General features: G+C 58.3%; 1 protein-coding gene across 4 annotated transcripts in view; it reads right to left on the bottom strand.

Annotated features, from left to right (window-relative positions):
* The window catches only part of PCGF3 (polycomb group ring finger 3), a 52,751-nt gene extending 29,155 nt beyond the window's left edge, over nucleotides 1-23,596 (bottom strand). The window contains exons 1-5 of one of the 4 annotated variants that reach the window (XM_061145311.1): nucleotides 23,383-23,596; nucleotides 5,919-6,062; nucleotides 5,437-5,585; nucleotides 1,358-1,475; nucleotides 424-520 (exon numbers count right to left, since the gene is read on the bottom strand). In XM_061145311.1, the coding sequence (XP_061001294.1) occupies nucleotides 424-520; nucleotides 1,358-1,466 (206 nt within the window). In that variant the 5' untranslated portion in view covers nucleotides 1,467-1,475; nucleotides 5,437-5,585; nucleotides 5,919-6,062; nucleotides 23,383-23,596. The remainder of the gene's footprint in view (nucleotides 1-423; nucleotides 521-1,357; nucleotides 1,476-5,436; nucleotides 5,586-5,918; nucleotides 6,063-23,382) is intronic. The other 3 variants (XM_061145313.1, XM_061145312.1, XM_061145314.1) reach the window with 3 other exon arrangements.
* Nucleotides 23,597-23,995: the final 399 nt, after the last annotated feature.

Here is a 23,995-nt window from a genome sequence, read left to right as displayed (position 1 = left end):
GAGTGTGGACGCCAGATGCTGGTGAACACTCAGAGAAGGACACAGGCAAGACCCCTTGGCGACCAGCGCCCCCCGCCAGCTGGGCTTCTCAAGTCCTGCAGGCGTCAGGCAGTCTTGGGCTGTGCCAGACCAGAGGGGGTTTCTCAAACGTCCCTGACCAGGACCTGCGCAAGGAGCACCTCTCATGTCTGGACACTCATGTTGATGTGAACATGTAGATCACACACACACACACGTATCCACGCACACAACAGAGCCAGCCTCCAGTACACGACATCCTCTGTATTTCCTACTCCCTGACCCCTCGCCTTCTCCTGAAGCTCTGTGGAGCCACAAGGACAGGATGGGGGCGAAACGAGCCCGACACGCCTCCTGCAGACAGGAGCCCCCCTTCGGCAGGGCCCCCCGCCCCGAGGCGCTCACCCGATGTACTGCAGGGGGTGGCTCTGGTGGATGACGATCCTGCATGTGGGGCAGGTGTTGTTCTCCTCCAGGTACTTCACCAGGCAGCTGCGGCAGACTGCGGGGGGGCGCGCATCAGTGGCAGTCAGGGGTGCTCCTCCCACTGGCCCCCCACCCCGGGCCCCCAGGGACAGGCCCGTCGCCTGGGCCCACCTCCCATGGAGGACACAGACTGGAGGAGGAAGGCGCCCTCACGCCCATCACGGGGCGCCCGTCACAGCAGTAAACAGGTAAATTCTACGTTAGCCTAAGAAAGCACCAGAACTTCTCTGCACGACCAAATGGGATAAGATTCAGTGAATGTACCATAAAATACTGCCAACCGATATCTAAAATACAATTACCTTTAAAATAAAATTTCTATCAAAACTGGCAAGCATCTTCTAAAGTGAGAAATACAAGATCAAAGATCCTCACTGTCAAAGGATTCGCTTAACCTTAGGAAGTGCCCGGGTCAGCCCCCCAGGATCCAGCCTGCTTGTGAAGGCTGGGGGGGATGCGGTGTTTGAAGGAGGAGGACACCCACGTTCAGCACCAGCTGCAAGCTAAAGCCTGCAACAGGCCAGTGGCCGTGGTGGGCAGGGAGCACAAAGTTTAAGGAATTCATTTGCAAATGGTAAAAACACTTCGGGCCACTAAAAACCAATATTCTGTCACACCACATGTAAGGCTTTAGCTGTTACATACAAATAACTAAGCTTTTCTTGCATTTATTTAGCTTTCTCAAATGATACCTCTTATACTGAAATTACCCCCAGTGTTTTAACTTCAGATAACTTTTCTCATTTATCTTCAGGATCTCCTTTATTTCTGCTGCTGGGTCTTGCTCTGTGTGTGAGTAAATGCTCTGGGGAAAAAAGCCCAAGTGTTAGAGGATGGAACACTCTGCACGCACATGTGTGCAGACACTCAGTCACCGTGGTTGCATCGATGAGGTATCCACTACACAGGCGGCAGGTGATGTGGGCGTTTATGTCCCAGAGTTTAATCTTTCTGGTCAACATCTTTGGCTTCTACAAGAGAAAAAAGCATATTAACCAAAGTATGATGTAATCTGATGTTTCATCAAAGGTTCAAGTTCAACATAAATCCAGCTCCAGTGTGGCCAGGAGGAGCTCAGCATGAGGAGGGCTGAGGCCAGGTCCTACCCCCACTCCCACCAGGTCAGGTCCCCCCATTCCCACCAGATCAGGTCCACCTGCTCCCACCAGGTCAGGTTCCGCCCCCCGGCTCCCACCAGGTCAGGTCCCTCCATTCCCTCCAGGTGGGGTCCCCCCGCTCCCACCAGGTCAGATCCCCCTGCTCCTACCAGGCCAGGTCCGCACCCTGAGACCCCGCTTCCACCATGAGGCAGGCAGTCACCCGCCGTGGACCAGGTCACCCGCCCCGCGGCAGCACCAGGCTGCACGCACACTGCTGCTCCTTCCAGGCCCCCCTCCTGCTCCTCCTGCTCAGAACCCACGAGGTCGGCTGGTGAGGCGGCGCAAGGCAGGAGAGTTTTCTGGAGCTGCGGGAGGGGAGGCAAGGGAGCCGGCAGGCCGTGCTGGGCAGGACAGGGTCCGTCTAGAGCTCTGGCTCCTCTGATAAGATGACACAGGTGAGCAGTAGGGGATCACATCCCCAGGAAGCACAGGGCACAACAGCATCCTAAGTCCAAATGTCTGTCACCGTGCGCGGAGCGTGGACGCACCACCCCTGCCCCAGAGCCGCCCTCCAGAGCTGCGGCGGCTCTGACTGGCTCCCCCTCCCAGACCAACGGCTCACAAGGGCAGGGTCTGTCGTCATCGCCCTAATAGAAGGCTGCGCAGGAGAAACAGCCCCGAAGAAGCTACATCCTCCCCAAAACCTGTGTGTCACCTCATGGAGCAAAAGGCTCCTGAGACAGGATCCCCACTGGAGTCCCCAGGTGACCGTGTTGCCACAGGGCCCTTCTGGGGCGCAAGAGGCTCGGAGGAGATATGGGAGAAGCCACCTGCAGGCTGTGAGCAGGAAGGCGCTTCCCGGAGAGGGAAGCTCTGAGACGAGTAGCGCCGCCTGCACCTAGACTGTAGCCCTGAACGCCTGGCCGGCCCACCGGCCAGTGAGACCCTGAGACTCCACTTGGCCACCAGCTTCCGGGACACTCGCTGTGGCTTGAGCAGGAGACGCCTCTGGATGGTACACCGCGCAGGGTACAAGGAGCTTCCACGACCAGGATCACTGACAACTCTGCCCAGAGGCAGTAACGCCCCGGGAGATGGAGGCCAAGGCTCAGGAGGCCCACGGCACACTGGGCACTGGGCTGGATGGCGAGGCCTCACCCGCAGACACAGCGCACGAGGCTCCCGGCTCCCGCGCAGACGTTCCCGGCTCAGCGCTGTCTGAAGACAGGCAGAGGGAAGGAGAGGGCCGGGTGGGCAGATGAGGCCGCACCGGACCCCGGGGAGGCCCCGACTTGAGACTAAACCGTCACCTTACACCAAAGCCCAGAAGCAACCATCAGGACAGACTGAGGCACCCAGCACGGCGCCGGGCGCAGTCCCCCTGGACACGCGAGGGCCACGGCACCAGCAACAATGCCCCGTGACTGTCACAGAAAGTAGGACGGGAGGCTCGCAGGCGAGAGCCTGCAGGGGGTCCCCACTAGACAGCCCTCTCCCGCAGCCCCTAGCTGTCAGGAGAGATGAGGGTCATTCCCACAGGGGCTCCACGGGCCCCAGGAAGCAAACCTAAGTCTACGGGGCCAGGCTCTCGGTGTCACGGTCACCAGGTGCTGTGCGGAGCCTGCCTGACCACTCGGACCTGCTGAGGCCGGCTCCATGAAGAAGGGCCTGTGCGCCCCATGGAGCCGAAGAAATGGGCGGTAACGGAAGGGGGAGGAACCCAAGTCGTCACCCAGCGAAGCGGAGACGGGATGAGAACTCCACTGGATGCCAGGGCCTGAGGTGCTGTCTACCACCTGCCCAACTGAGCCTACTAGCACCGTGCCCTTGACTCACTGTGCACTGTTCACACGCCTGACAGGCTCACACTTGCCACCAGCCCGACAGCCAGGCCAAAACCGGCTCCAAATCACACAGACCAGGATCAAGATCGGTGTGAACTCATCTTTAGTAGCAGCAGGCAAACAGATACAATGTGTGCATGAGTGTGGACACGCCCACTCACTCTACAGATGTCTGTGCACATGAGTGTGGGCACGCCTACTCTACAGATATGTGTGCACGTGTGGACATGCCCACTCTACAGATGTGTGTGCACATGAGTGTGGGCACGCCCACTCTACAGATATGTGTGCACGTGTGGACATGCCCACTCTACGGATGTGTGTGCACGTGTGGGCACGCCCACTCTACAGATGTGTGTACGCGTGTGGACATGCCCACTCTACAGATGTGTGTGCACATGAGTGTGGGCATGCCCACTTTACAGATGTGTGTGCACGAGTGTGGGCACGCCCACTCTACAGATGTGTGTACGCGTGTGGACATGCCCACTCTACAGATGTGTGTGCACATGAGTGTGGGCACGCCCACTTTACAGATGTGTGTGCACGAGTGTGGGCACGCCCACTCTACAGATATGTGTGCACGTGTGGACACACCCACTCTACAGATATGTGTGCACGTGTGGACACACCCACTCTACAGATGTGTGTACACAAGTGGACACGCCCACTCTACAGATGTGTGTGCACATGAGTGTGGGCACGCCCACTTTACAGATGTGTGTGCATGTGTAGACATGCCCACTCTACAGATGTGTGTTCACGAGTGTGGGCATGCCCACTCTACAGATATGTGTGCACGTGTGGACGCACCCACTCTGCAGATGTGTGTGCACAAGTGTGGGCACGCCCACTTTACAGATGTGTGTGCACGTGTGGACACGCCCACTCTACAGATGTGTGTGCACGAGTGTGGGCACACCCACTCTACAGATGTGTATGCATGAGTGTGGGCACGCCCACTTTACAGATATGTGTACACGTGTGGACACGCCCACTCTACAGATGTGTGTGCATGAGTGTGGGCACGCCCACTCTACAGATGTGTGTGCACGTGTGGACACGCCCACTCTACAGATGTGTGTGCACATGAGTGTGGGCACGCCCACTCTACAGATATGTGTGCACGAGTGTGGACATGCCCACTCTACAGATGTGTGTACACGAGTACGGACATGCCCACTTGCCCTCAGCTCTGCCCCCTGGGAGTGACCGCTCTGGGCAGCCCTGGGCTGAGGGTGCACACTGCCTCTGCCGCAGGAGCCAGCACCGCTGGACGTGCAGCCGGCCCTGGCCGGGCGAGGACCTGGCGGACCTCTGTGCTTAGAGCCGGGACAGCAACCATCACTGCTGGCGGTCAGCGGAGTAACACAGGAGCCTATGAGGCCACACGGACAGACAGGCAAGGAAGGGGTGCCCTTCCCCACAGAACGTGAGCTGGTAAACAGAAGGCAGGCTGGCAGCGAAGGTCACCACCCAAGGACAACTGCAGGGACGCGGACTCAGGAGGCCTCGGTGGGGATCAGCGGGGGAAGACTTCACCAAGGACGCGAAGGTGCATGAAGTCTCCAGACACTCAGCAGCCTTCGAGGAGGGCAGGACCCTCGGGAAGAAAGCCCCGTGTGTCGCCAACGGCGTGACGGGTGACACCCGGGCAAGGACCCCACTGCAGGGGTGCCTCTTGGCATCAGGTCTGACGGGCCCCTACCAGAGCCTGAGCCCCATGGGGGCCCGGCCTCCAGTTCTGCCCATGTGGCCCTCCACGCCAATCAGGCGCGTGACCAGCCACTCTCACAAGGGGCCAACGCCCACTGTTGCCCCACCTCGGCCAGGACCTGGGCACCCGCGGTCGCCCCAGCTTGGCTGCGACCCAGGGGCCTGCAGCACTGGACGGGCACCCCTGGACCACAGGCGGGTGGTGCGTGGGGCGGCCCCGGAGGCGCCACTGACGGTCAGGACGGCGGCCTGTGCGGGAAGCCTGTGCCCACCTCCTTGAGGCCGTCGTCCCTCCTGCTGCCTCTGCATCGGACGCCGCTGCCTATGGGTTCACCACGCTCACGCCTTGTCCACCGTGCCCTCCGTGCTCTGGCTCCTCACGTCTGCGCCTTCCTTGCGTCTCTCGCGGTGTTTCCATTTTCTAGCACAGAAATGGCACCTGCTGTTCAAGGTCACGTCACTTATGTGACATACACAGCACCGCAGTTACGTTTCTGCTAGAAGCTGTGAAGAGCCCCACGTAGCAAACAGCAGAACGGAGTCGATCAGAAATATCAGAAAAAACTGGAATGTGTGTCAGTAACTGTGCTTGAACCTGCTCTGGAGCCGTCAGAGATGAAATTTTAAAGGAGCTACAAAGCACTGACTTTTTCTATGGCTACAACAGAGTCAAAATAAGACAAAGTGTAATTTAAGGTAAGCTTAATCAACTCACACGCACTGAAAGCAGCAGCTCAAGCTCACACTGCATTACCTGTGCACAGAGCCAAGTCCTCTGCTACATTTTGAAGCCTGTGGAGACACAGGGATGGGGCGTCACCCACACGTGCCGTTCCACGGAGCCCGGCCCCCAGACAGGCGGCTTCAGCTGCTCAGGTCAACAGGTCTCTCCCTTTACCTGCTCAGAACGACAAAAAGAAAAGCAAGCTTGGTTGACAGTAAAGCACCCACAGCAACCACAGAGACACGGGCAGACCCCCACAGGAGCCTGGTGGCTCGAGGCCCAGGGGCTGGGGATGGTAGGGAGGTAGGCTGGGTGCTGCCCCCCATGCGCAGGGGCCCAGAGAAGCTCCCGGGAAGGCGGTGGGCTTTGGGTGACCTGGCGGGAGGCTGGGAGAGCAGCCATGTGACTCCTGGGCTGCTTTCACAGTTCCCGCCCTGGAAGGTGTCCCCAGGGCGGCTCACCCGGGGAAGCCACACGAGGACACCCGCAGGCTCCGCACGGGTTCTGGGCCACTGCAGGGGACAGACACGCCAGTGGGCATGTGTGTGTGCGGACGGTGGTGCCAGGGCCGTGGCCAGCAAGCACAGCGCGGGGCTGGGGTGAGCGGCAGCAGAGAAGTGGTGACCAGGCCCCTGTAGGACTTGGCCACCGTCAGGGAGATGGAGCTGAAGGGCCTGGAGCTGGAATCATTCCTGGAGCTCTGGGGGGGGTGGGCGGGGTGCCTGCACTCAGCGTTGCTTAGACGCGGCCAGTGACACAGGCACAGATGTTGCACGTGCGATCTCAGACGTCAGTGAGCAAGGGACACAGATCCCCAGGGCCAATGTTCTCGAGGAGAAGGCTGACAACAAGTGATAAGCGCCATGAGCAGGCACGCCCTCCGTTCAGACACTGCAGGTGACAGACAGGACAAACCAGAGCAAGGGAGGAGGTAGGGAGAGCAGAGGGTCCAGAACACCTCCCTGAAGTCACAGCTGAGCAACATTAGAATGTCAGGAATAACTTTGTGCCAACAGAGTTGAAAACTCCTAAGGAATTTGACAAAGTGCTTGAAAACAGCTCACCAGAACTGAGGTGAATGGAAACAGAATCGAGAGTTCTGGACCCCTAAGGACACTGAGCCAGGCGGGTTCCACCAAACCTGCGTGCTGCAGCCCTCCCCAGACAGACCCGCCCGAGCACACAGGTAGTGGTGTTCCCGACTGGGGCTGAGGCTGCACAGCTCAGGCCAGGGGGACCCGGGGGACACGGACCACCGACAGCTGCAGCACCGCCTCCTGCGGAGCGCACAGGAGGGGCTCTGTGCAGGAAACAAATGTCGTTTATGACAAAAACTAAAAGGAGAGAGATGCTAAGATCTCCCCAGAGACACACTCTCTGCAAGTTAAGAGCAGAAGGAGCTTCCCCACCTGAACAAAGCTCTCTATCTAAGAGACACTAACACTTCCATCCACTGGAAGGTTTATGCCTGACTGCAGAGCTCTCTTCCCAGCAGGCGCCTGTGGGGAGCAGCTGTGGCCGTGTATCTCCTGGACGCAGCTGGCAACCAGAGGTCAGCGCCTGGGGGACGCATGACGGGACAGGTGCTCCAAGACAGCAAGTGCACCATGAAACTGGGCACTTCAGCGCATGTAAACACCTCCCTGAAAAGCACACTTTGCCAAAAGCCCGCCCAACACAAGCACCACTCCTGGTGGTGAGAATTCTCCCTTTCGCCAGGCATCTCTGGGCAAGTATCCCCAAACAGCCGATTCCAGGCTGACGGAGGCCAGATGTGTGAGGCACAACGCAAGGCTGAGAGGACACACCCGCCCCGCCTGGCCGTCACCAGCCCTGCGTCCTGCCGGGTGGCTCCACTGCTGGGCACTGCACCCCCCACTCTCCCCTTGGCCTTGGCCAAGCCTTGGCCCAAGGGGTCACGGGCACAGATGTGGGGGACGGGCCCCTGCCCTGACCCCGTCTTGCTGACACCTCCTGAGTCTGATGTGTCACGGTGTCCTGAGTGGCAGATGCAATGCCATATATGTGTACACAAGATCTTTACTTTTCAAAAATGAAACCAAATGATAATGCAACACTTCAGACAATCAGTTGACCCTCCTTGAGACAGAGGCCAGCGGCGCCATCCTCTGGCCCCGCGCCCCCTGACACCAGTGCCGGCCACTGGGCTGTCCCGCACGGAGCAGCACGGCCGGAGCACTGACTCCTACCGATGACTCCTACTGACTCAGGCCGATGGCTGAGACTCGGCGGGGAGAGGCCAGTGAGGACGGCCATGGCCAGCGCCTGGGAGCCTGGCTGGTGACAGTGTCCACTGGTGACTTACGCTTCCCTGAAAGCTCAGCGGGGTCCACGCCAAGACCCATGTTCTTGGGAGCTGAGGGCCCGCCAAGCAGGAGCCTCCCTGAGAGCCCTGTGGGTCCTGGGCTCCTGGGCGACAGCCTTTCCTGTCGCTGAGCGCGTTCACCCTGACTCCTCGGGGAGAGGACTCTGGATGTAGCGCCCAGTCCCCCAAGGCTCGTCCTGTCTGCCGCTTCCTTCGTGGATTCTGCTGTGACCTTCGGCTGAAATGACCCACAGCGCTGAGCGTGAGGAGTCCATCCTGTGCCTGTACACCTGGGGCCACCCCTCAGCCTCTCAACGCCCCGGGCCTGCCGGGCCTCCATGTGTCTGCCCAGACAAGCCTGTCTAGGCTGGAGACAGTGAGCGAGGCCTGGCCGCCCTGGGCCCGACACTGCTGTGGCCCCGGGACACGGTGGCACCTCCACCCTCTTCCCCGGTCCAGGCTGATCCAGGCCCCACCCTCCTGCTTCCCAAGGGCTCTGATGGTCCCAGCAAGCCCTTCTCATCTGGAACCTTCCACACCTCCCTCCTAACAGAACCTGCCTCCACAGGACCCCCCCCCACCCCATGACTCAGTCACCCCCCCACCCAGGCTTCTGTCCTCGACTCCACCAAGTCCCGGTGACAAGGACATCACCAGCCCTCCAAGATATAAGGCTGCCGCCCACCTGCAGCCCAGCCGACCCCTCCATGCGGCCCCTGCCACCGGGGAAGCAGTAGGGGCCACACACCGGCCTCAGCCCTGGACGCTGCAGGAGGGACAGGCCACATGCCCCACACCTACCTCTCAGGGTCACGCCAGAACTCAGGGGCACTCGTTCCTGCATGAAAAGGCCCTTCTGTCCCAGCATCTCGGACCACTGCCCTGTCCAGACTCCTGTCCACCCGTCTGCAACACCCCCGATGCCACAGCCCGCTTAAGGGGTACTTCCCCACACGATACCCTTGCATGACACACACATTTATCCCCTTTCCTCCTCCAGGGAAATACACCAGGCTTGTTGCGCTGGATAAAAGTAGTAAACACACTCACTAATCACAACCTGGAATCCTTCACTGAATGTAGTTAAGGAAAAAGCCCTCAGTCTCAACCCCCAACACTCACTGCTGCTCGCCATGTGCTGGGCACTTCCACCATCCTCACTTCCGCCTGACACTGCAAACACACACCCCACCCTCACTCCCACCTGACACTGCAGACACACACCCTCATTCTCACTTCCGCCTGACACTGCAAACACACACCCCACCCTCACTTCCACCTGACACTGCAGACACACACCCTCATCCTCACTTCCGCCTGACACTGCAGACACACACCTTCATCCTCACTTCCTCCTGACAGTGCAGACACACACCCCCATCCTCACTTCCGCCTAACACTGCAAACACACACCCCACCCTTACTCCCACCTGACACTGCAGACACACACCCTCATCCTCACTTCCGCCTGACACTGCAGACACACACCCTCATCCTCACTTCTGCCTGACACTACAGACACACACCCTCATCCTCACTTCCGCCTGACACTGCAAACACACACCCACCCTCACTCCCACCTGACACTGCAGACACACACCCTCATCCTCACTTCCGCCTGACACTGCAGACACACACCCTCATCCTCACTTCTGCCTGACACTGCAGACACACACCCTCATCCTCACTTCCGCCTGACACTGCAAACACACACCCCACCCTCACTCCCACCTGACACTGCAGACACACACCCTCATCCTCACTTCCACCTGACACTGCAGACACACACCCTCATCCTCACTTCCGCCTGACACTGCAGACACACACCCTCCTCACTTCCGCCTGACACTGCAGACACACACCCCACCCTCACTTCCACCTGACACTGCAGACACACACCCTCATCCTCACTTCCGCCTGACACTGCAAACACACACCCCACCCTCACTCCCACCTGACACTGCAGACACACACCCTCATCCTCACTTCCGCCTGACACTGCAGACACACACCCCACCCTCACTTCCGCCTGACACTGCAGACACACACCCTCATCCTCACTTCTGACTGACACTGCAGACATACACCCTCATCCTCACTTCCGCCTGACACTGCAAACACACACCCCACCCTCACTTCCACCTGACACTGCAGACACACACCCTCATCCTCACTTCCGCCTGACACTGCAAACACACACCCCACCCTTACTCCCACCTGACACTGCAGACACACACCCTCATCCTCACTTCCGCCTGACACTGCAGACACACACCCTCATCCTCACTTCTGCCTGACACTACAGACACACACCCTCATCCTCACTTCCGCCTGACACTGCAAACACACACCCCACCCTCACTCCGACCTGACACTGCACACACCCTCATCCTCACTTCCGCCTGACACTGCAGACACACACCCTCATCCTCACTTCCGCCTGACACTGCAGACACACACCCTCCTCACTTCCGCCTGACACTGCAGACACACACCCCACCCTCACTTCCACCTGACACTGCAGACACACACCCTCATCCTCACTTCCGCCTGACACTGCAAACACACACCCCACCCTCACTCACACCTGACACTGCAGACACACACCCTCATCCTCACTTCCGCCTGACACTGCAGACACACACCCCACCCTCACTTCCACCTGACACTGCAGACACACACCCTCATCCTCACTTCCGCCTGACACTGCAGACACACACCTTCATCCTCACTTCCTCCTGACAGTGCAGACACACACCCCCATCCTCACTTCCGCCTAACACTGCAAACACACACCCCACCCTCACTTCCACCTGACACTGCAGACACACACTCTCATCCTCACTTCCGCCCGACACTGCAGACACACACCCTCATCCTCACTTCTGCCTGACACTGCAGACATACACCCTCATCCTCACTTCCGCCTGACACTGCAGACACACACCCTCATCCTCACTTCCGCCTGACACTGCAAACACACACCCCACCCTCACTCCCACCTGACACTGCAGACACACACCCTCATCCTCACTTCTGCCTGACACTGCAGACACACACCCCACCCTCACTTCCACCTGACACTGCAGACACACACCCTCATCCTCACTTCCGCCTGACACTGCAGACACACACCTTCATCCTCACTTCCTCCTGACAGTGCAGACACACACCCCCATCCTCACTTCCGCCTAACACTGCAAACACACACCCCACCCTCACTTCCACCTGACACTGCAGACACACACCCTCATCTTCACTTCCGCCCGACACTGCAGACACACACCCTCATCCTCACTTCTGCCTGACACTGCAGACACACACCCTCATCCTCACTTCCGCCTGACACTGCAAACACACACCCCACCCTCACTCCCACCTGACACTGCAGACACACACCCTCATCCTCACTTCCGCCTGACACTGCAGACACAAACCCCACCCTCACTTCCACCTGACACTGCAGACACACACCCTCATCCTCACTTCCGCCTGACACTGCAGACACACACCTTCATCCTCACTTCCTCCTGACAGTGCAGACACACACCCCCATCCTCACTTCCGCCTAACACTGCAAACACACACCCCACCCTCACTTCCACCTGACACTGCAGACACACACTCTCATCCTCACTTCCGCCCGACACTGCAGACACACACCCTCATCCTCACTTCTGCCTGACACTGCAGACATACACCCTCATCCTCACTTCCGCCTGACACTGCAGACACACACCCTCATCCTCACTTCCGCCTGACACTGCAGACACACACCCCACCCTCACTCCCACCTGACACTGCAGACACACACCCTCATCCTCACTTCTGCCTGACACTGCAGACACACACCCCACCCTCACTTCCACCTGACACTGCAGACACACACCCTCATCCTCACTTCCGCCTGACACTGCAGACACACACCTTCATCCTCACTTCCTCCTGACAGTGCAGACACACACCCCCATCCTCACTTCCGCCTAACACTGCAAACACACACCCCACCCTCACTTCCACCTGACACTGCAGACACACACCCTCATCTTCACTTCCGCCCGACACTGCAGACACACACCCTCATCCTCACTTCTGCCTGACACTGCAGACACACACCCTCATCCTCACTTCCGCCTGACACTGCAAACACACACCCCACCCTCACTCCCACCTGACACTGCAGACACACACCCTCATCCTCACTTCCGCCTGACACTGCAGACACAAACCCCACCCTCACTTCCACCTGACACTGCAGACACACACCCTCATCCTCACTTCCGCCTGACACTGCAGACACAGGCCCTCATCCTCACTTCCGCCTGACACTGCAGACACACACCTTCATCCTCACTTCCGCCTGACACTGCAGACACACACCCTCATCCTCACTTCCGCCTGACACTGCAAACACACACCCCACCCTCACTTCCACCTGACACTGCAGACACACACCCCCATCCTCACTTCTGCCTGACACTGCAAACATACAGCCTCATCCTCACTTCCGCCTAACACTACAAACACACACCCCACCCTCACTTCCACCTGACACTGCAAACACACACCTTCATCCTCACTTCCTCCTGACAGTGCAGACACACACCCCCATCCTCACTTCCGCCTAACCCTGCAAACACACACCCCACCCTCACTTCCACCTGACACTGCAGAGACACACCCTCATCCTCACTTCCACCAACAATGCAAACACACACCCTCATCCTCACTTCTGCCTGACACTGCAAACACATACCCTCATCCTCACTTCCACCTGACACTGCAAATACCTACACCCTCATCCTCACTTCCACCGACACTGCAAACACACACACCCTCATCCACACTTACACACATCCTCAGACCCTCAGTTACAAACTGTGAGGATGCCTTCCAACACCAGTCACAGAGAACCACAGCCTCCCAAGAACCAGGCACAGTCTGGGCTGTCTGACTGTGGCTGTGGCTAGGTGTGACCAGGTGTTCCCACAGCTCCTCCTGGAGGCTCTGGCCACAGCCAGTCCCTGCTCCCTGCCCTCATGACCCTCAAGAAAGAACCACCTCCACGTACAAGCCCACCCCGGTCATGCTTCCTTCTATCAACATATCTTATGAGAACCTTTCTGTTTTCGATTTATTTTGGGGTTAGTGCCACTAAGCTATATTTTCCTAGGAAACAGATCATCAAATTTATTGTCACAGAATTGCTCAGAGTAGCCTGAAAACGTATTAAACAGCTTCACTGGGGGAAGTCTGACAAGTGACACATGCTCTAAAGGGCTCCCAGGGCCCCGATTCTGGATGCTGTGTAGACAGGGCCAGGCAGCCTCCTGAGACTCGCCAAGCAGCCACGTGGACGGGCAGCTCACCCCTTCTGTTCTGAGTGGTGCCCACCCTGACTCTCAGCCCCCTTGCCTGTAGACTCAAGGCTGCGGGAACGAGGGTGCCGTGAAGAGTGGTGGCCACGGCTCTGTGTGGATGGCCCGCTGGGGAAACACCCACTGAGGAGGTCACTTGTGTCCGCCTGCCCCATCCGAGCCTCTGTTGCCCTGGGGGCCATTCTTCTGCCCCTTCAGTTCATCCTCACCCCAACACCAGAGCCCCCACCAGTCTCTGTGTCCATGGGCCTGCCCTGGACGTCACTGTGGCTCCCGGACGGACAGCGGAGCCACCAGGACAGCCCCCAGCCATCTGTACCACCAATTCTTTCTCCACAGACACGTCTGACAACTTCAGAAAAGCAAACCCGAGACCCCTGAAACACTAATCGCAGAAGCCCGACTGCAGACAAGCCGAGCCCTCCCCCACGCTCCCCGTCCACGTCAGCTCCTCCATCCATGTTGGGGCCTATCCGTGTCCACTCAGCCCACATCAACTCTTCCATCCGCGTCCACTCAAACCCACCTCAGCTCCGTCCCCCATGGCCTCGCCCACCTCTCGGCTCTGTACATGCCTGGCAATCCATCCTCAAGGGGCCATCAGAGACCAGCAAGACTCTGGGACAGGCCACCCAAGCTCGAGCCTGAACCCATTCGCCGTCTTGTCCCCTGCTGCCAGCTTCTCAGGGTCTGTGCCCCGCGACCCCACAGGGGTGAGTCCCTCACCACCGTGCACCACGTCCAGCAGGGAGCCCACCCCAGAGCCGGTGTCCAGTCAGCCGGAGATACTCCTGACGTCCTCGAAAAACTCCAGGAAACCTATCTGTTTATTTTCATGCAGAGCTGATGAAGTGCAGACCCTGCTCTCTGCACACGCCCTCTTCTCCTGACCAGCCACGCCAAGTGGAGTCCCACACTCAGCTCCCGCCCAGCTCCCACCCCTCCGCCTGGGGGAGCTGGCCAGGCTGCCCGCAGCCAGAGGCCCCGGCCGTGCCTGGGAAGAGCTCTGCGCTCTGCTGGGCCCCCCAGGGCCTTCTCTGCGCGGCTGGTCTGTCCACGCCGGCCCCGGTGACCTCGTTCACACACCTGCCGGGCGTCTGCCCTGTTCTGCTCACCAGGCAAGCACGTGTTGGGTCACGGGACCCAAACGCTGTCTGGCGGCAGCAAGGTGTCTGCAGGAGCCCTGGAGGACGGGCGGCCTGGGGCTGTGCGCTCAGTGACCCTGCTCACCCAGGTCGTCCACGCCGGCTGCGCCCCCGTCAGAGCGGCTCAGGGGACCTCCAGGGTGAAGTCCTGCAAAGCTCAGGGTGCTCCACAGTCCCCATGGGCCCCTGCTGTTCTAGGACACTCCACGTGCAGTCCCGCCTGGGGTCCTTGCAGGACTGTACTCTTAGCCGGAATATTCCCGCTCTGGGTCCCACTTGCTGGCTCACTCCCAGCAAGTCTTGTCTCAAGCGTCCCCTCCCCAGTGAGCTCTTTGAGACAATCCTAAGGTCCACACCCATGTGAACGACTCTGAGCTTTCCCCCTCCAACCCTTAACTGACAACTTTGTTATTACTCGCACCTAGATTATACTGTCAGGCATGTGACTGGGAACGCTGAAAATTCAACAGACCGGCTATATGACAAAATTGAGAAAATCTGTCCGAAGGGTATAAAAGATGGGAAATAGAAGAAATGCCACGTCCAACCAACAGGTGCTCCAGAAAAGGGAAACAGACAAGATGCTCTGACAGTCTGGAGCCGGGCTGGGAGCACACACATTCCTGGGTCATCCGCGCACTCATTCATAGGCAACACTTTATAATCTGGAGAAAATGATTCGCATGTCTCCCCAGTTGGGAGATGTGCATGTTGTCCCCTCAGACGACAAGGGCCCTGGTGCCGCCCACATCCATGCAGGTCTCCGAACCTGAAGACATCAGGGCACGAGGGAGAGTCCTGAAGGTTCTGGGGCAGGAGGAGCCTGGAGGAGGGATTGCCTGCACCAGCCTCCTCACCTGCAGCGCCTGACTCCAAGGAGTCCAAGGAAAGACACCTGGGACATAGGATTCTACATCCAGCCAGACAACTGACCCAGCAGACTGGCAGAGGCCTCAGGAAACGTGCTCAGACACCCATTCACAGGACGCCCTGAAGCACGTCATGAGCCAGCAGGCGCTTGCGTGTCAGCACAGGTGCAGGGAGCGCTGGGGCGCTGGCAGGCCGGCCGCTCTGGCTGTGACCGAGGAAGGACGTGCGGAGAGACGTCCCCACTCTGACCTGGGCGGGGGGTGCCGGGCAGACAGGGGCAGGGGCCCCACAAGCCCAGCATGAGGCCTCCAGCCGGGACCAGGCATGGGGACAAGAGGACCAAGGAGGGCACAGGGCGCAGGCCGGACCCTTGAGAACGTGGGCCACGTGAGGGACAGCAGGCAAAGTGAGGCAGGAGGGAAGTCCAGCCAGAGAGCAGACTTGACTCACAGTCTCATCTACTTCCCACTCAGGTCCAAGCTTCGGAGAAGCGCAGAAAACACAGCAAAAGGGCTGAGGGACCCCAAGATTCCGCTGGCAGGCAGCTGGCTGCAAACCCTGCTCAGGAGCAGACACGTGACCCCTCCACCAAAAACACCAGCTCAGGCAGAACCAGGGAGCCGGGCTGGGCTCCCCACGGGGTCTCAGAACTGTGCCTCAACACGACTCCTTGTCACCCCCACCCACGTCTGAGTTACAACAGCCGGCCAGCCTGCCCATGGTTGCTGGGAAGCCCCAGGGAGGACACCGCCTCACTCGGTTCGCAGGTGCCCCTGGTGGGTCACACCAGACAGGGGACTCAGGGGCTGAGACCCTGGGAGCCTTGGAAGGGAGGGGAAGGGGGGTTTGCATCTGGGGAGTATGAATTTTGGGGGGCCAGAGGGAAGACTATGAAAGGCAGAATTTTGAGATGGTCACAAGATCCTGGGCCCTACTGGACACACACCTCTGCTCTAATTATCCCACCTACTGCTGTAAAGGGGTTTTTGAAGATGTAATTAAGGTCTCAAATCAGCTGACCTTACAACAGGGCAAGTATCCAGCAGCCTGGGCAAACTGCACGGTCTTTCAGAGCCGAGTTTTCTCAGCTAGTGGCAGAAGAGCAGGCCACAGCAGAACACAACATGCTGAGGGCCCTCGGCCCTCAGGCAAAGGACTGCGGGGCCTCGGGGCCAGGGTGGGCCCGCCGGTGAGTCGCTGACAAGGGCCACGCTCGGCCCACACACCGACCTCGGCCCGGGGCCCTGGGCAGCAGAGTCAGCCACGTGCTGCCGGACTTCTGACCCATGGAGCCGTGACACATAAGTGGGTGCCCTTTCAAGCCACTAAGTTTGTGGTAATTCATTTTCCAGCAATAGAAAACGAGATAATAGGGTTTGGAAAATGAAAGTTGCTAGCTTCTAAAAGAAAGGGCGAGTTTCCCAAACACGTGAAAAACAAAGTAGCCACCACTTCTGGAAATACTCTCATTCGGCACCTATTCTCCCAGCTCCAGAGACAAGAATCAGGTTAATAAACAAGTGGAAGAGGCAAGAACCCCTTGGTATGGACTGAACTGGGCCCCTCAAGCTCACGTGTTAAAGCCCCAACCCCGTTTCCACATACGGGGCCTCTGCGAGGCTGACTCATGAGTTGGGGCTGACGGGTGAGCACCCTGCCAGGAAGGAGCCAGCCTGCTGCCAGCCTGCCTGTGAGGGCGAGAAGGCCCGTCCAGGCCAGGAACCAAGCCCACTGGCACCCTGAGCTTGGACCTCAGCCTCCCCGGACCGCCCTGTCTGTGGGGTCTCGTCCCGGCAGCAGTGTGGAGACCCCGTCTCCCAGCTCCTCCTCGGGGCAGCTGCTGCGAAGCAGGGAAGACGACTGCCTCCCGCAGTTCCCGTCTCCAGGGTACGGAGGAAGTTATTCCACCCAGAGGAAACGCTACTCTAAAGCAGAACTCATATTTCCCCTGCCAATTTCAAAAACTTTCTACCCACTAAACCTTTTATAAAGTCTGCTAAGAGCAACACAGCTGACCCGAGCGGGACTCGCCATCGTGCGCCTGTGAGGATGACAGAACGGCCCCGGACATCTCTGTCAGACACAGACAGGGAGGCTGAGGCAGCCCCCCGGGCAAGAGCAGGTGCCGCTCCCAGGACAGAGCTTGGCTCCTCTGGGCTCCCTGACCGTCTCTGCTCCCCGGAGCCTCGGCCCAGTGCCCGGGGCACAGGAGTGACGGCAGTGCTGAGTGCGGGACGCACAGCCTGCCAGCACAGCAGCCTCCGTGAGGCATCTCTCAACCCAGGAGGGGCTCAGCCCCACTTTGCCCTCGGGGTAAACAGGGGACACACACAAAGGTGGACGGCACCCTGAGTGAGGAATCAGAAAAACTCACAAGTGATGGATGGCCTGGAGAAGTCTGTGCTGTGGGGAGCCCGAAAGGGTGGGAGAACCCCAGTGCCACGTGGGGAGTCACCTGCCTCCCAGACGGAAATACTCAGCAAGACCTTCCTGAGCCACCCAGGGAGAGCTGAGAGCGGACAGGAAACGAGCCAGTTCGTGGAGTGAGCGTCCACTTCTCAGTGTGACCACGACATTGCGTTATGTGGAGACCATCTTCTTACCAGCGTCATGTGCTGTGAATCACCTAAGGAACGAGGCAGATGGTCTGCAGCTACTTCAGATGATTCAACAATAACTGTGTGTTTAGGGAAACCAATAAGCATATGTGGCGAAACACACGTAATCGCTGGGCCTTGGGTTCGGGCAGCAGGGTGCTGGGCTTAGTCGCTCAATCATGTCTGACTCTCTGCGACCCCACGGACTGCAGCCCACCAGGCTCCTCTGTCCACGGGGTTCTCCAGGCCAGAAACACTGGAGTGGGTTGCCATGCCCTCCTTCAGGGGATCTTCCCAACCCAGGGATCGAACCCAGGTCTCCTGCATTGCAGGCGGATTCTTTGCCGTCTGAGCCATCGGACGATTCAACAATAAATGTGTGTTTAGAGAAACGGATAAGCAAATATGGCAAAACACACATAATTGTTGAGTCTAGGATTAGGGTAGAAGGGTGCTCATTGTCTAATTCGTTTTTTCTCCACTGTGTTTTTTTTTTTCCTCAGAAACTTTGGTAAAAAACTAAAAGGGGCTTTGCTGGTGGCTCAGTGGTAAAGAATCTACCTGCCACCGCAGGAGAGATGGGTTTGATCCTTGATCCAGGAGGATTCCACACGCCCTGGAGCAACTAAGCCTGTGTGCCACAACTGCTGCGCCTGTGCTCTAGAGATGACGCTCCACAACGAGAGGTCCCCGCACTGAGAAGCCCGCGCCCCATGACGGGAGAGCAGCCCCCGTGCCCCACGACGGGAGAGGGGCCCTCAATCTCCACTATTAGAGAGCAGTCCCCGCTCACAACCAGAGAACAGCCTGCACAGCAACAAAGACCCAGTATAGCCATAGGTAAATAAGTAATTTTTTTTTTTTTAAAGTAAAACTAAATCACTTAAAAGCAGAAGAGGCTGACCCTTCTCGGTCCCTCACCACCTGTGACTGCGCCCCGTGCCTGCGTGTCCTCACCAGGCAGCCACGGGCGAGTAGGTCGTCCTGGGTGATCCATGGAAGGCGTTAATGCATAAAACAGCTCCAGAACAGGGCCGTAGAAGGGAGCAGGTCAGCTTTTAGCTAGCTGAGCACCTTCTACACGCCAGGCCCTGCTGAGAATCAGCAAACATAACAGCTGACAAGACCCCCTAACCAAACCCGCTGGGCTGCCACGAGATGCACAGAGGACCCACAAGTTGGCCAGGAACTTCACGGAGGTCTGTGGACACTTTCCTACTCTTTGCTTTTTCGCGTCAAACACCTGGAATTTGCTGTTAGTGTGGCAAAGTCCAGCAAATATTGATGCGTTTGAAAAAAAAAAATCCTGTTAACCTCCACTCTCTAAATTCACCTAAGCATTAGAAGTTCTCTTCAAAAAAATAAAATAAGCCTAATAACTAGTTCTTGAAGACAGTCTAGTTACTTTTAAAATACCTCACTTTAAAATACCAGTGAAAAACTATCAACTTGCAGAACTGAAGAACAGTTCCATTTTTTGAAGCATAATAAATTGTGCAGCATTTTTGCAACAGCAAGTATCAGAAAGGTAGTAAGAAACTGTCCTCAAACCTCAACACAGTGCAATAGAAAAGAAAATTAACTTTCAACTTCAAATTCGATTCTGACCATTAACCAAATAAAACTATGAAATAACAAATCCTGTCATTCAGTAAATTAAACAGTAAGAGTATAGGCTAACACAAACTTTGTTTATAACCCAAATAAGTAAGTGTAATCACTGGAAAGGACCCTGCTTCACCCCCAGCAAGGTGGAAACCTAGCGGGTCCGGAGAGCAGGGTGGCAGGAGAGGACGCCCCCTCCACGTGGTGACCAGTCACGGGCAGTGGGCCCCGCGTGGGTGCCCTTCACAGCCCTCACAGTCCTGCAGCGCTGTCCCGGCACCAGGAAGTCAAGGTACCAGGGTCCAGGCACCCAGGAGGGGAGATGTGGGCTGAGAACCAGGCCCCAGCACACAGGTTCCTGGAGCACTCTTCCCTTCGAGGGTCAAATATGCAAAACATCTTGGACCTCACACTTCAAAAATGTCTTAGAAACATCAGTTTATAATTCCCAGAGCAAAATAACTGGCAGGAATCAAAGTTCTAGAAACAACTAAAATCACTGCACTTGCAGCTTCAAACAACTCTACATCTCTGACACACATACCTACAATTTAACTGTGTGTGGGGCGGGGGCTTATGGTCTGCTGCAAGTGTTCTAGGCTAACTCCTAAACATCTTTCCTACTTGTAACTTCTCTCCCATCATGCGCAAGCTCCAGCATCACTCCATCAGCACAGTGGTGACATCAGAGCAACCTGTGTAACTCAAGAGACAGCTGAGCTGCTGCACCCTCGGGCTGACCTCACTGCTCTGCGCAGTCCTGTTCATTCACCCTGCAGGGCACTTCTCAGGAGCCAACATCTAATGGAGGCCAGACATTAGGATGGCCTGGCTGCCCCCAGCCCCTCCCAGGAATCACCTGTGGCGTTCCTCCTGCTCAAGCATGGGCAGGGCCTGGTAACTGGGTTCTAACAAAGAACATGGCAAAAGGGATGGGATATCCCAGCCAATATCAGGTCATGAACACTGTGGCCTGCTCACTCTCCCATTCAGTCACTGGCTCCCTAGAGCTGCCCTACGGATGTCTCCAGCAAGCAGCCTGGAAGCAGATGCCTCCAGCTGAGCCTACAGACAGATACCACAGCCCCAGCCAGCACCCTGTCTGCAGCCTTGTGAGACTCTTGAGGCTGGGGACACAGCTAAGCTGTGCCTAGACTCCTGACCTCAGACTGAGATAACTGATGTGGTTTTAAGGCACACTACATTTTGGGGTAACCTGCAGGACAATAATATATAAATAATATAACCATCCAGCGCTATCATACCTTCAAAAATCCAAAAATGAGAAAATAAAGAGCCTAATCAAACTTGAATGCCCAGTTTCACAAGTCTTTTCCAAAACTTCAAAGAAAATTAAGTTTCTTAAAAAGTAAAGTGTATGTTTAAACAAACGAACAAAATCAGAAGCAAGCACTGAGCAAGAAGGTCCCAAGCATGGTTACGTCTGACAAATAAAAAGTTTCTAGGCTGGACTATTCATGGACTCCATTTAAAAGTAGGTCCTATGAAATGTTACACTGAAAATTCAAAGGGGGTTTCTCCTAAGTAACCAAGAAGAGAAGTTATGGCACAAAATGAAACAGTGAACTGATCATTCAAGCGTCTCCCTTGGGTTTTAGACTCACGCCCCATCCTAACACAGGGCAACCTCTCTGAATGTTCTCCTGCCTTTTGTCCATACAGTGAACGCACTGCACGCTGGTCCCACGCCAGGCAGACAGTGCCCACCTGGGCAGCCTCATGTACTGGACACTCTGGAGCCTTTCCCCAGCCCAAAGGGAGCACATCTCCATCCCTACTTTCAAAGTAAAGGACACTGTGGGCAAGATCCGGGTGAGGTCAGATGGTAATGTTTTGGAGAAGCAGAGCCCCCACCCCAGGGTCTCTTCCTGGATTGGAAAAGGTGCCTGATGGCTCACCTGACAAACACTGGACCAATGGCCCCCAAACCCTTCCCGCAACCCACATGGCCATTTGGATCCCATCCCTCCTGGAAATTCCTGGACACGGAAAACACCTCCAGCCCTAGAGAATGGGGCCCTTTTGGTGACATCACCGGAGGGCGGGGAGGGTAGAAGTGATCGAAGGTGCCTGACACTGACCACAGAGTCCAGGTAAGGAAATGACAGCCCTGGAGCAGAGACTGGGAGAACAGGGTAGGCGACAGCTTCCTGGGTCTAGCGAGGGGCACCCTGCTGGCTCGGGGCACGGAGCCAGTGTGGAGTAGGGGCTCCATCAGTCTCAACCCACTCTAACCCCAGGGACCAGTCCAGGCAGCAACTGCTGAAGGTCAGAAGGTTTGTAGGGCCCAGGTGCTCAGGGGCCTCACAGAGAGGGCTGGTTTGCACCTGTGGGGCTTACATGCCCAGGATCCCTGATGCTCCAGACCTTTATATAGCAGGTGGGGTCCAGCTGAGTGAGCTGAGTGGATTCCGGGCACTCTGGAAACTGCCCCAGGGCCCAGGCCCCTGGGGGTCCAACCTGGGGTCCCAGCACTCCTCAGAGACCACCCTTGAGGCCTGGGTGCTTCTCAGTGACTCATTCAAGAGTCGCAGCCTTCCTGGGGGCCTGTCTCCAAGTTTCAGCTCTCATCACAGTCCCGGTCCTGTCTGAGACCCAGCCTTCTTCAGGACTGCCCAGCGTCCAACTCTCCTTCACGACCTACCTGGGTCATCCCTGCAGCCTGTCACAAGACAGAGCCCTCCACGTGGCACAGCCCCAGGGTCCGGGCTCCTGGGAAGGACGGGCTGTCCCCGGGTCCCAGAAGTGCTCACAGGAATCCTGTGCCCTACTGGAGACCAGTCCTGGGGTCTCAGTCCTCTCTAGTGGGTTTACTCAAGCCCTGATCTTTCCATGGGCCAGTCCTGGGGTCCAGACCGCCCCCAGGTGACCCATCCTATTTTAGTATATGTGCTGCTGAAGCGAGCTCCTCAGTGACTTGTCCCAGTCCCAACTGTTCCTAAGTCCTGGCCATCCTCGGTGACCTGTCTCGGGGTCCAGCTGATTCTTATTGAGTCTTAAGGTCCCAGCCCTCCTCCATGACCCACATTGGGGTTGGGCTCTCTTAGGAGATCTGTCTTGGCGTCCAGTACTTCCTAGTCTTTTCTCAGTGGGTCCTAAGGTCCAGTCCTCCCTGATGACCCATCCTGGGGTTAGACCCTCTGCAGTGGCCCGTCCGGTCCTCCCTGGTCCCTCCCCGGTGACCCGTCCTGGGGTCTGGTCCTCCCTGGCCCCTCTGCGGTGGCCCGTCCAGGAGTCCGGTCCTCCCTGGTCCCTCCCTGGTGACCTGTCCAGGGGTCTGGTCCCCCTCAGTGGCCGGTCCTGGGATCCAGTCATCCCCGGTCGCTCCCCGAAGACCCGTCCCGAGGTCGGGCCGTGCCCTAGGTCCGGCCCCCGTGGGTCCGGCCCGGGCCTGGGCCTACCGAGCAGAGACGGGGCGCCGCAGGCCGGGCCGACGAGGGTGCAGGGGCTCGGGCCGGGGTTCGGAGCCTTCCGGGCCCGGACACGGGCCGAGGCCGCGGCCTGTGGAGCGGGCGCCACGGGCCAGGCCAGGCGGGGCGCGGACTCACTGACCTGCCGTCTCAGCTGCGGGCGAGCTGGGCGCACGCGGGGGCAGCGCGGGCAGGGGGAGGGGGCGCCGCTCCCTCCGGGTCCCCCCCAAGAGCCGGAGAAAAAAACCCGTCCGGAGTTTAAAACAAAGAGGCGGAAATGCCCGAGCGGAGCCGACCGCAGAGTCGGGGGCGCCGCGCCTGGAGCATGCGCGTTGCGCGGCCCGGCTCCCACCCGGCGGCCGGGGCAGGGGCGGGGCCTGGAGGGGGCGGTCCGAGGGCGGGGACAGGGCGGAGCCAGAGGGCGCAGGCGCGTCCGGGCTGGGGAGGCTCTGGGGCCTGAAGAGGAGAGGGTTGCCGGCCGCGGAACCCAGGACGCGGGCGTGGTGAGAGGCTGTGGGTGGGGACGGAGGGCGGGTTCAGAGGGAGCCTCGGGGCCGGGCTCCAGGCAGAGACCAAGCCGGGTGCGTGGGACTCTCCAGAGGCTGGGGAGGCGGGGCCAGAGATGGGGCGGGGCCTTGAGGGGCGTGGGGGCGGGGCCTGGGAGGGCCGGTGAGGGGCGGGGCGGGGCGGGGCCGAGGGCGGGGCCGGGTCGAGGGCGGGGCGGGGCCGGCGGGCGCAGCGCGGGGCGGAGGCGC

The sequence above is a fragment of the Dama dama genome, chromosome 6 (genome assembly GCF_033118175.1).
Source record: "Dama dama isolate Ldn47 chromosome 6, ASM3311817v1, whole genome shotgun sequence".
Classification (NCBI taxonomy): domain Eukaryota; kingdom Metazoa; phylum Chordata; class Mammalia; order Artiodactyla; family Cervidae; genus Dama; species Dama dama.
Note: the sequence above shows the minus strand (reverse complement) of the source record. Positions and strands in the feature narration are given on the sequence as shown.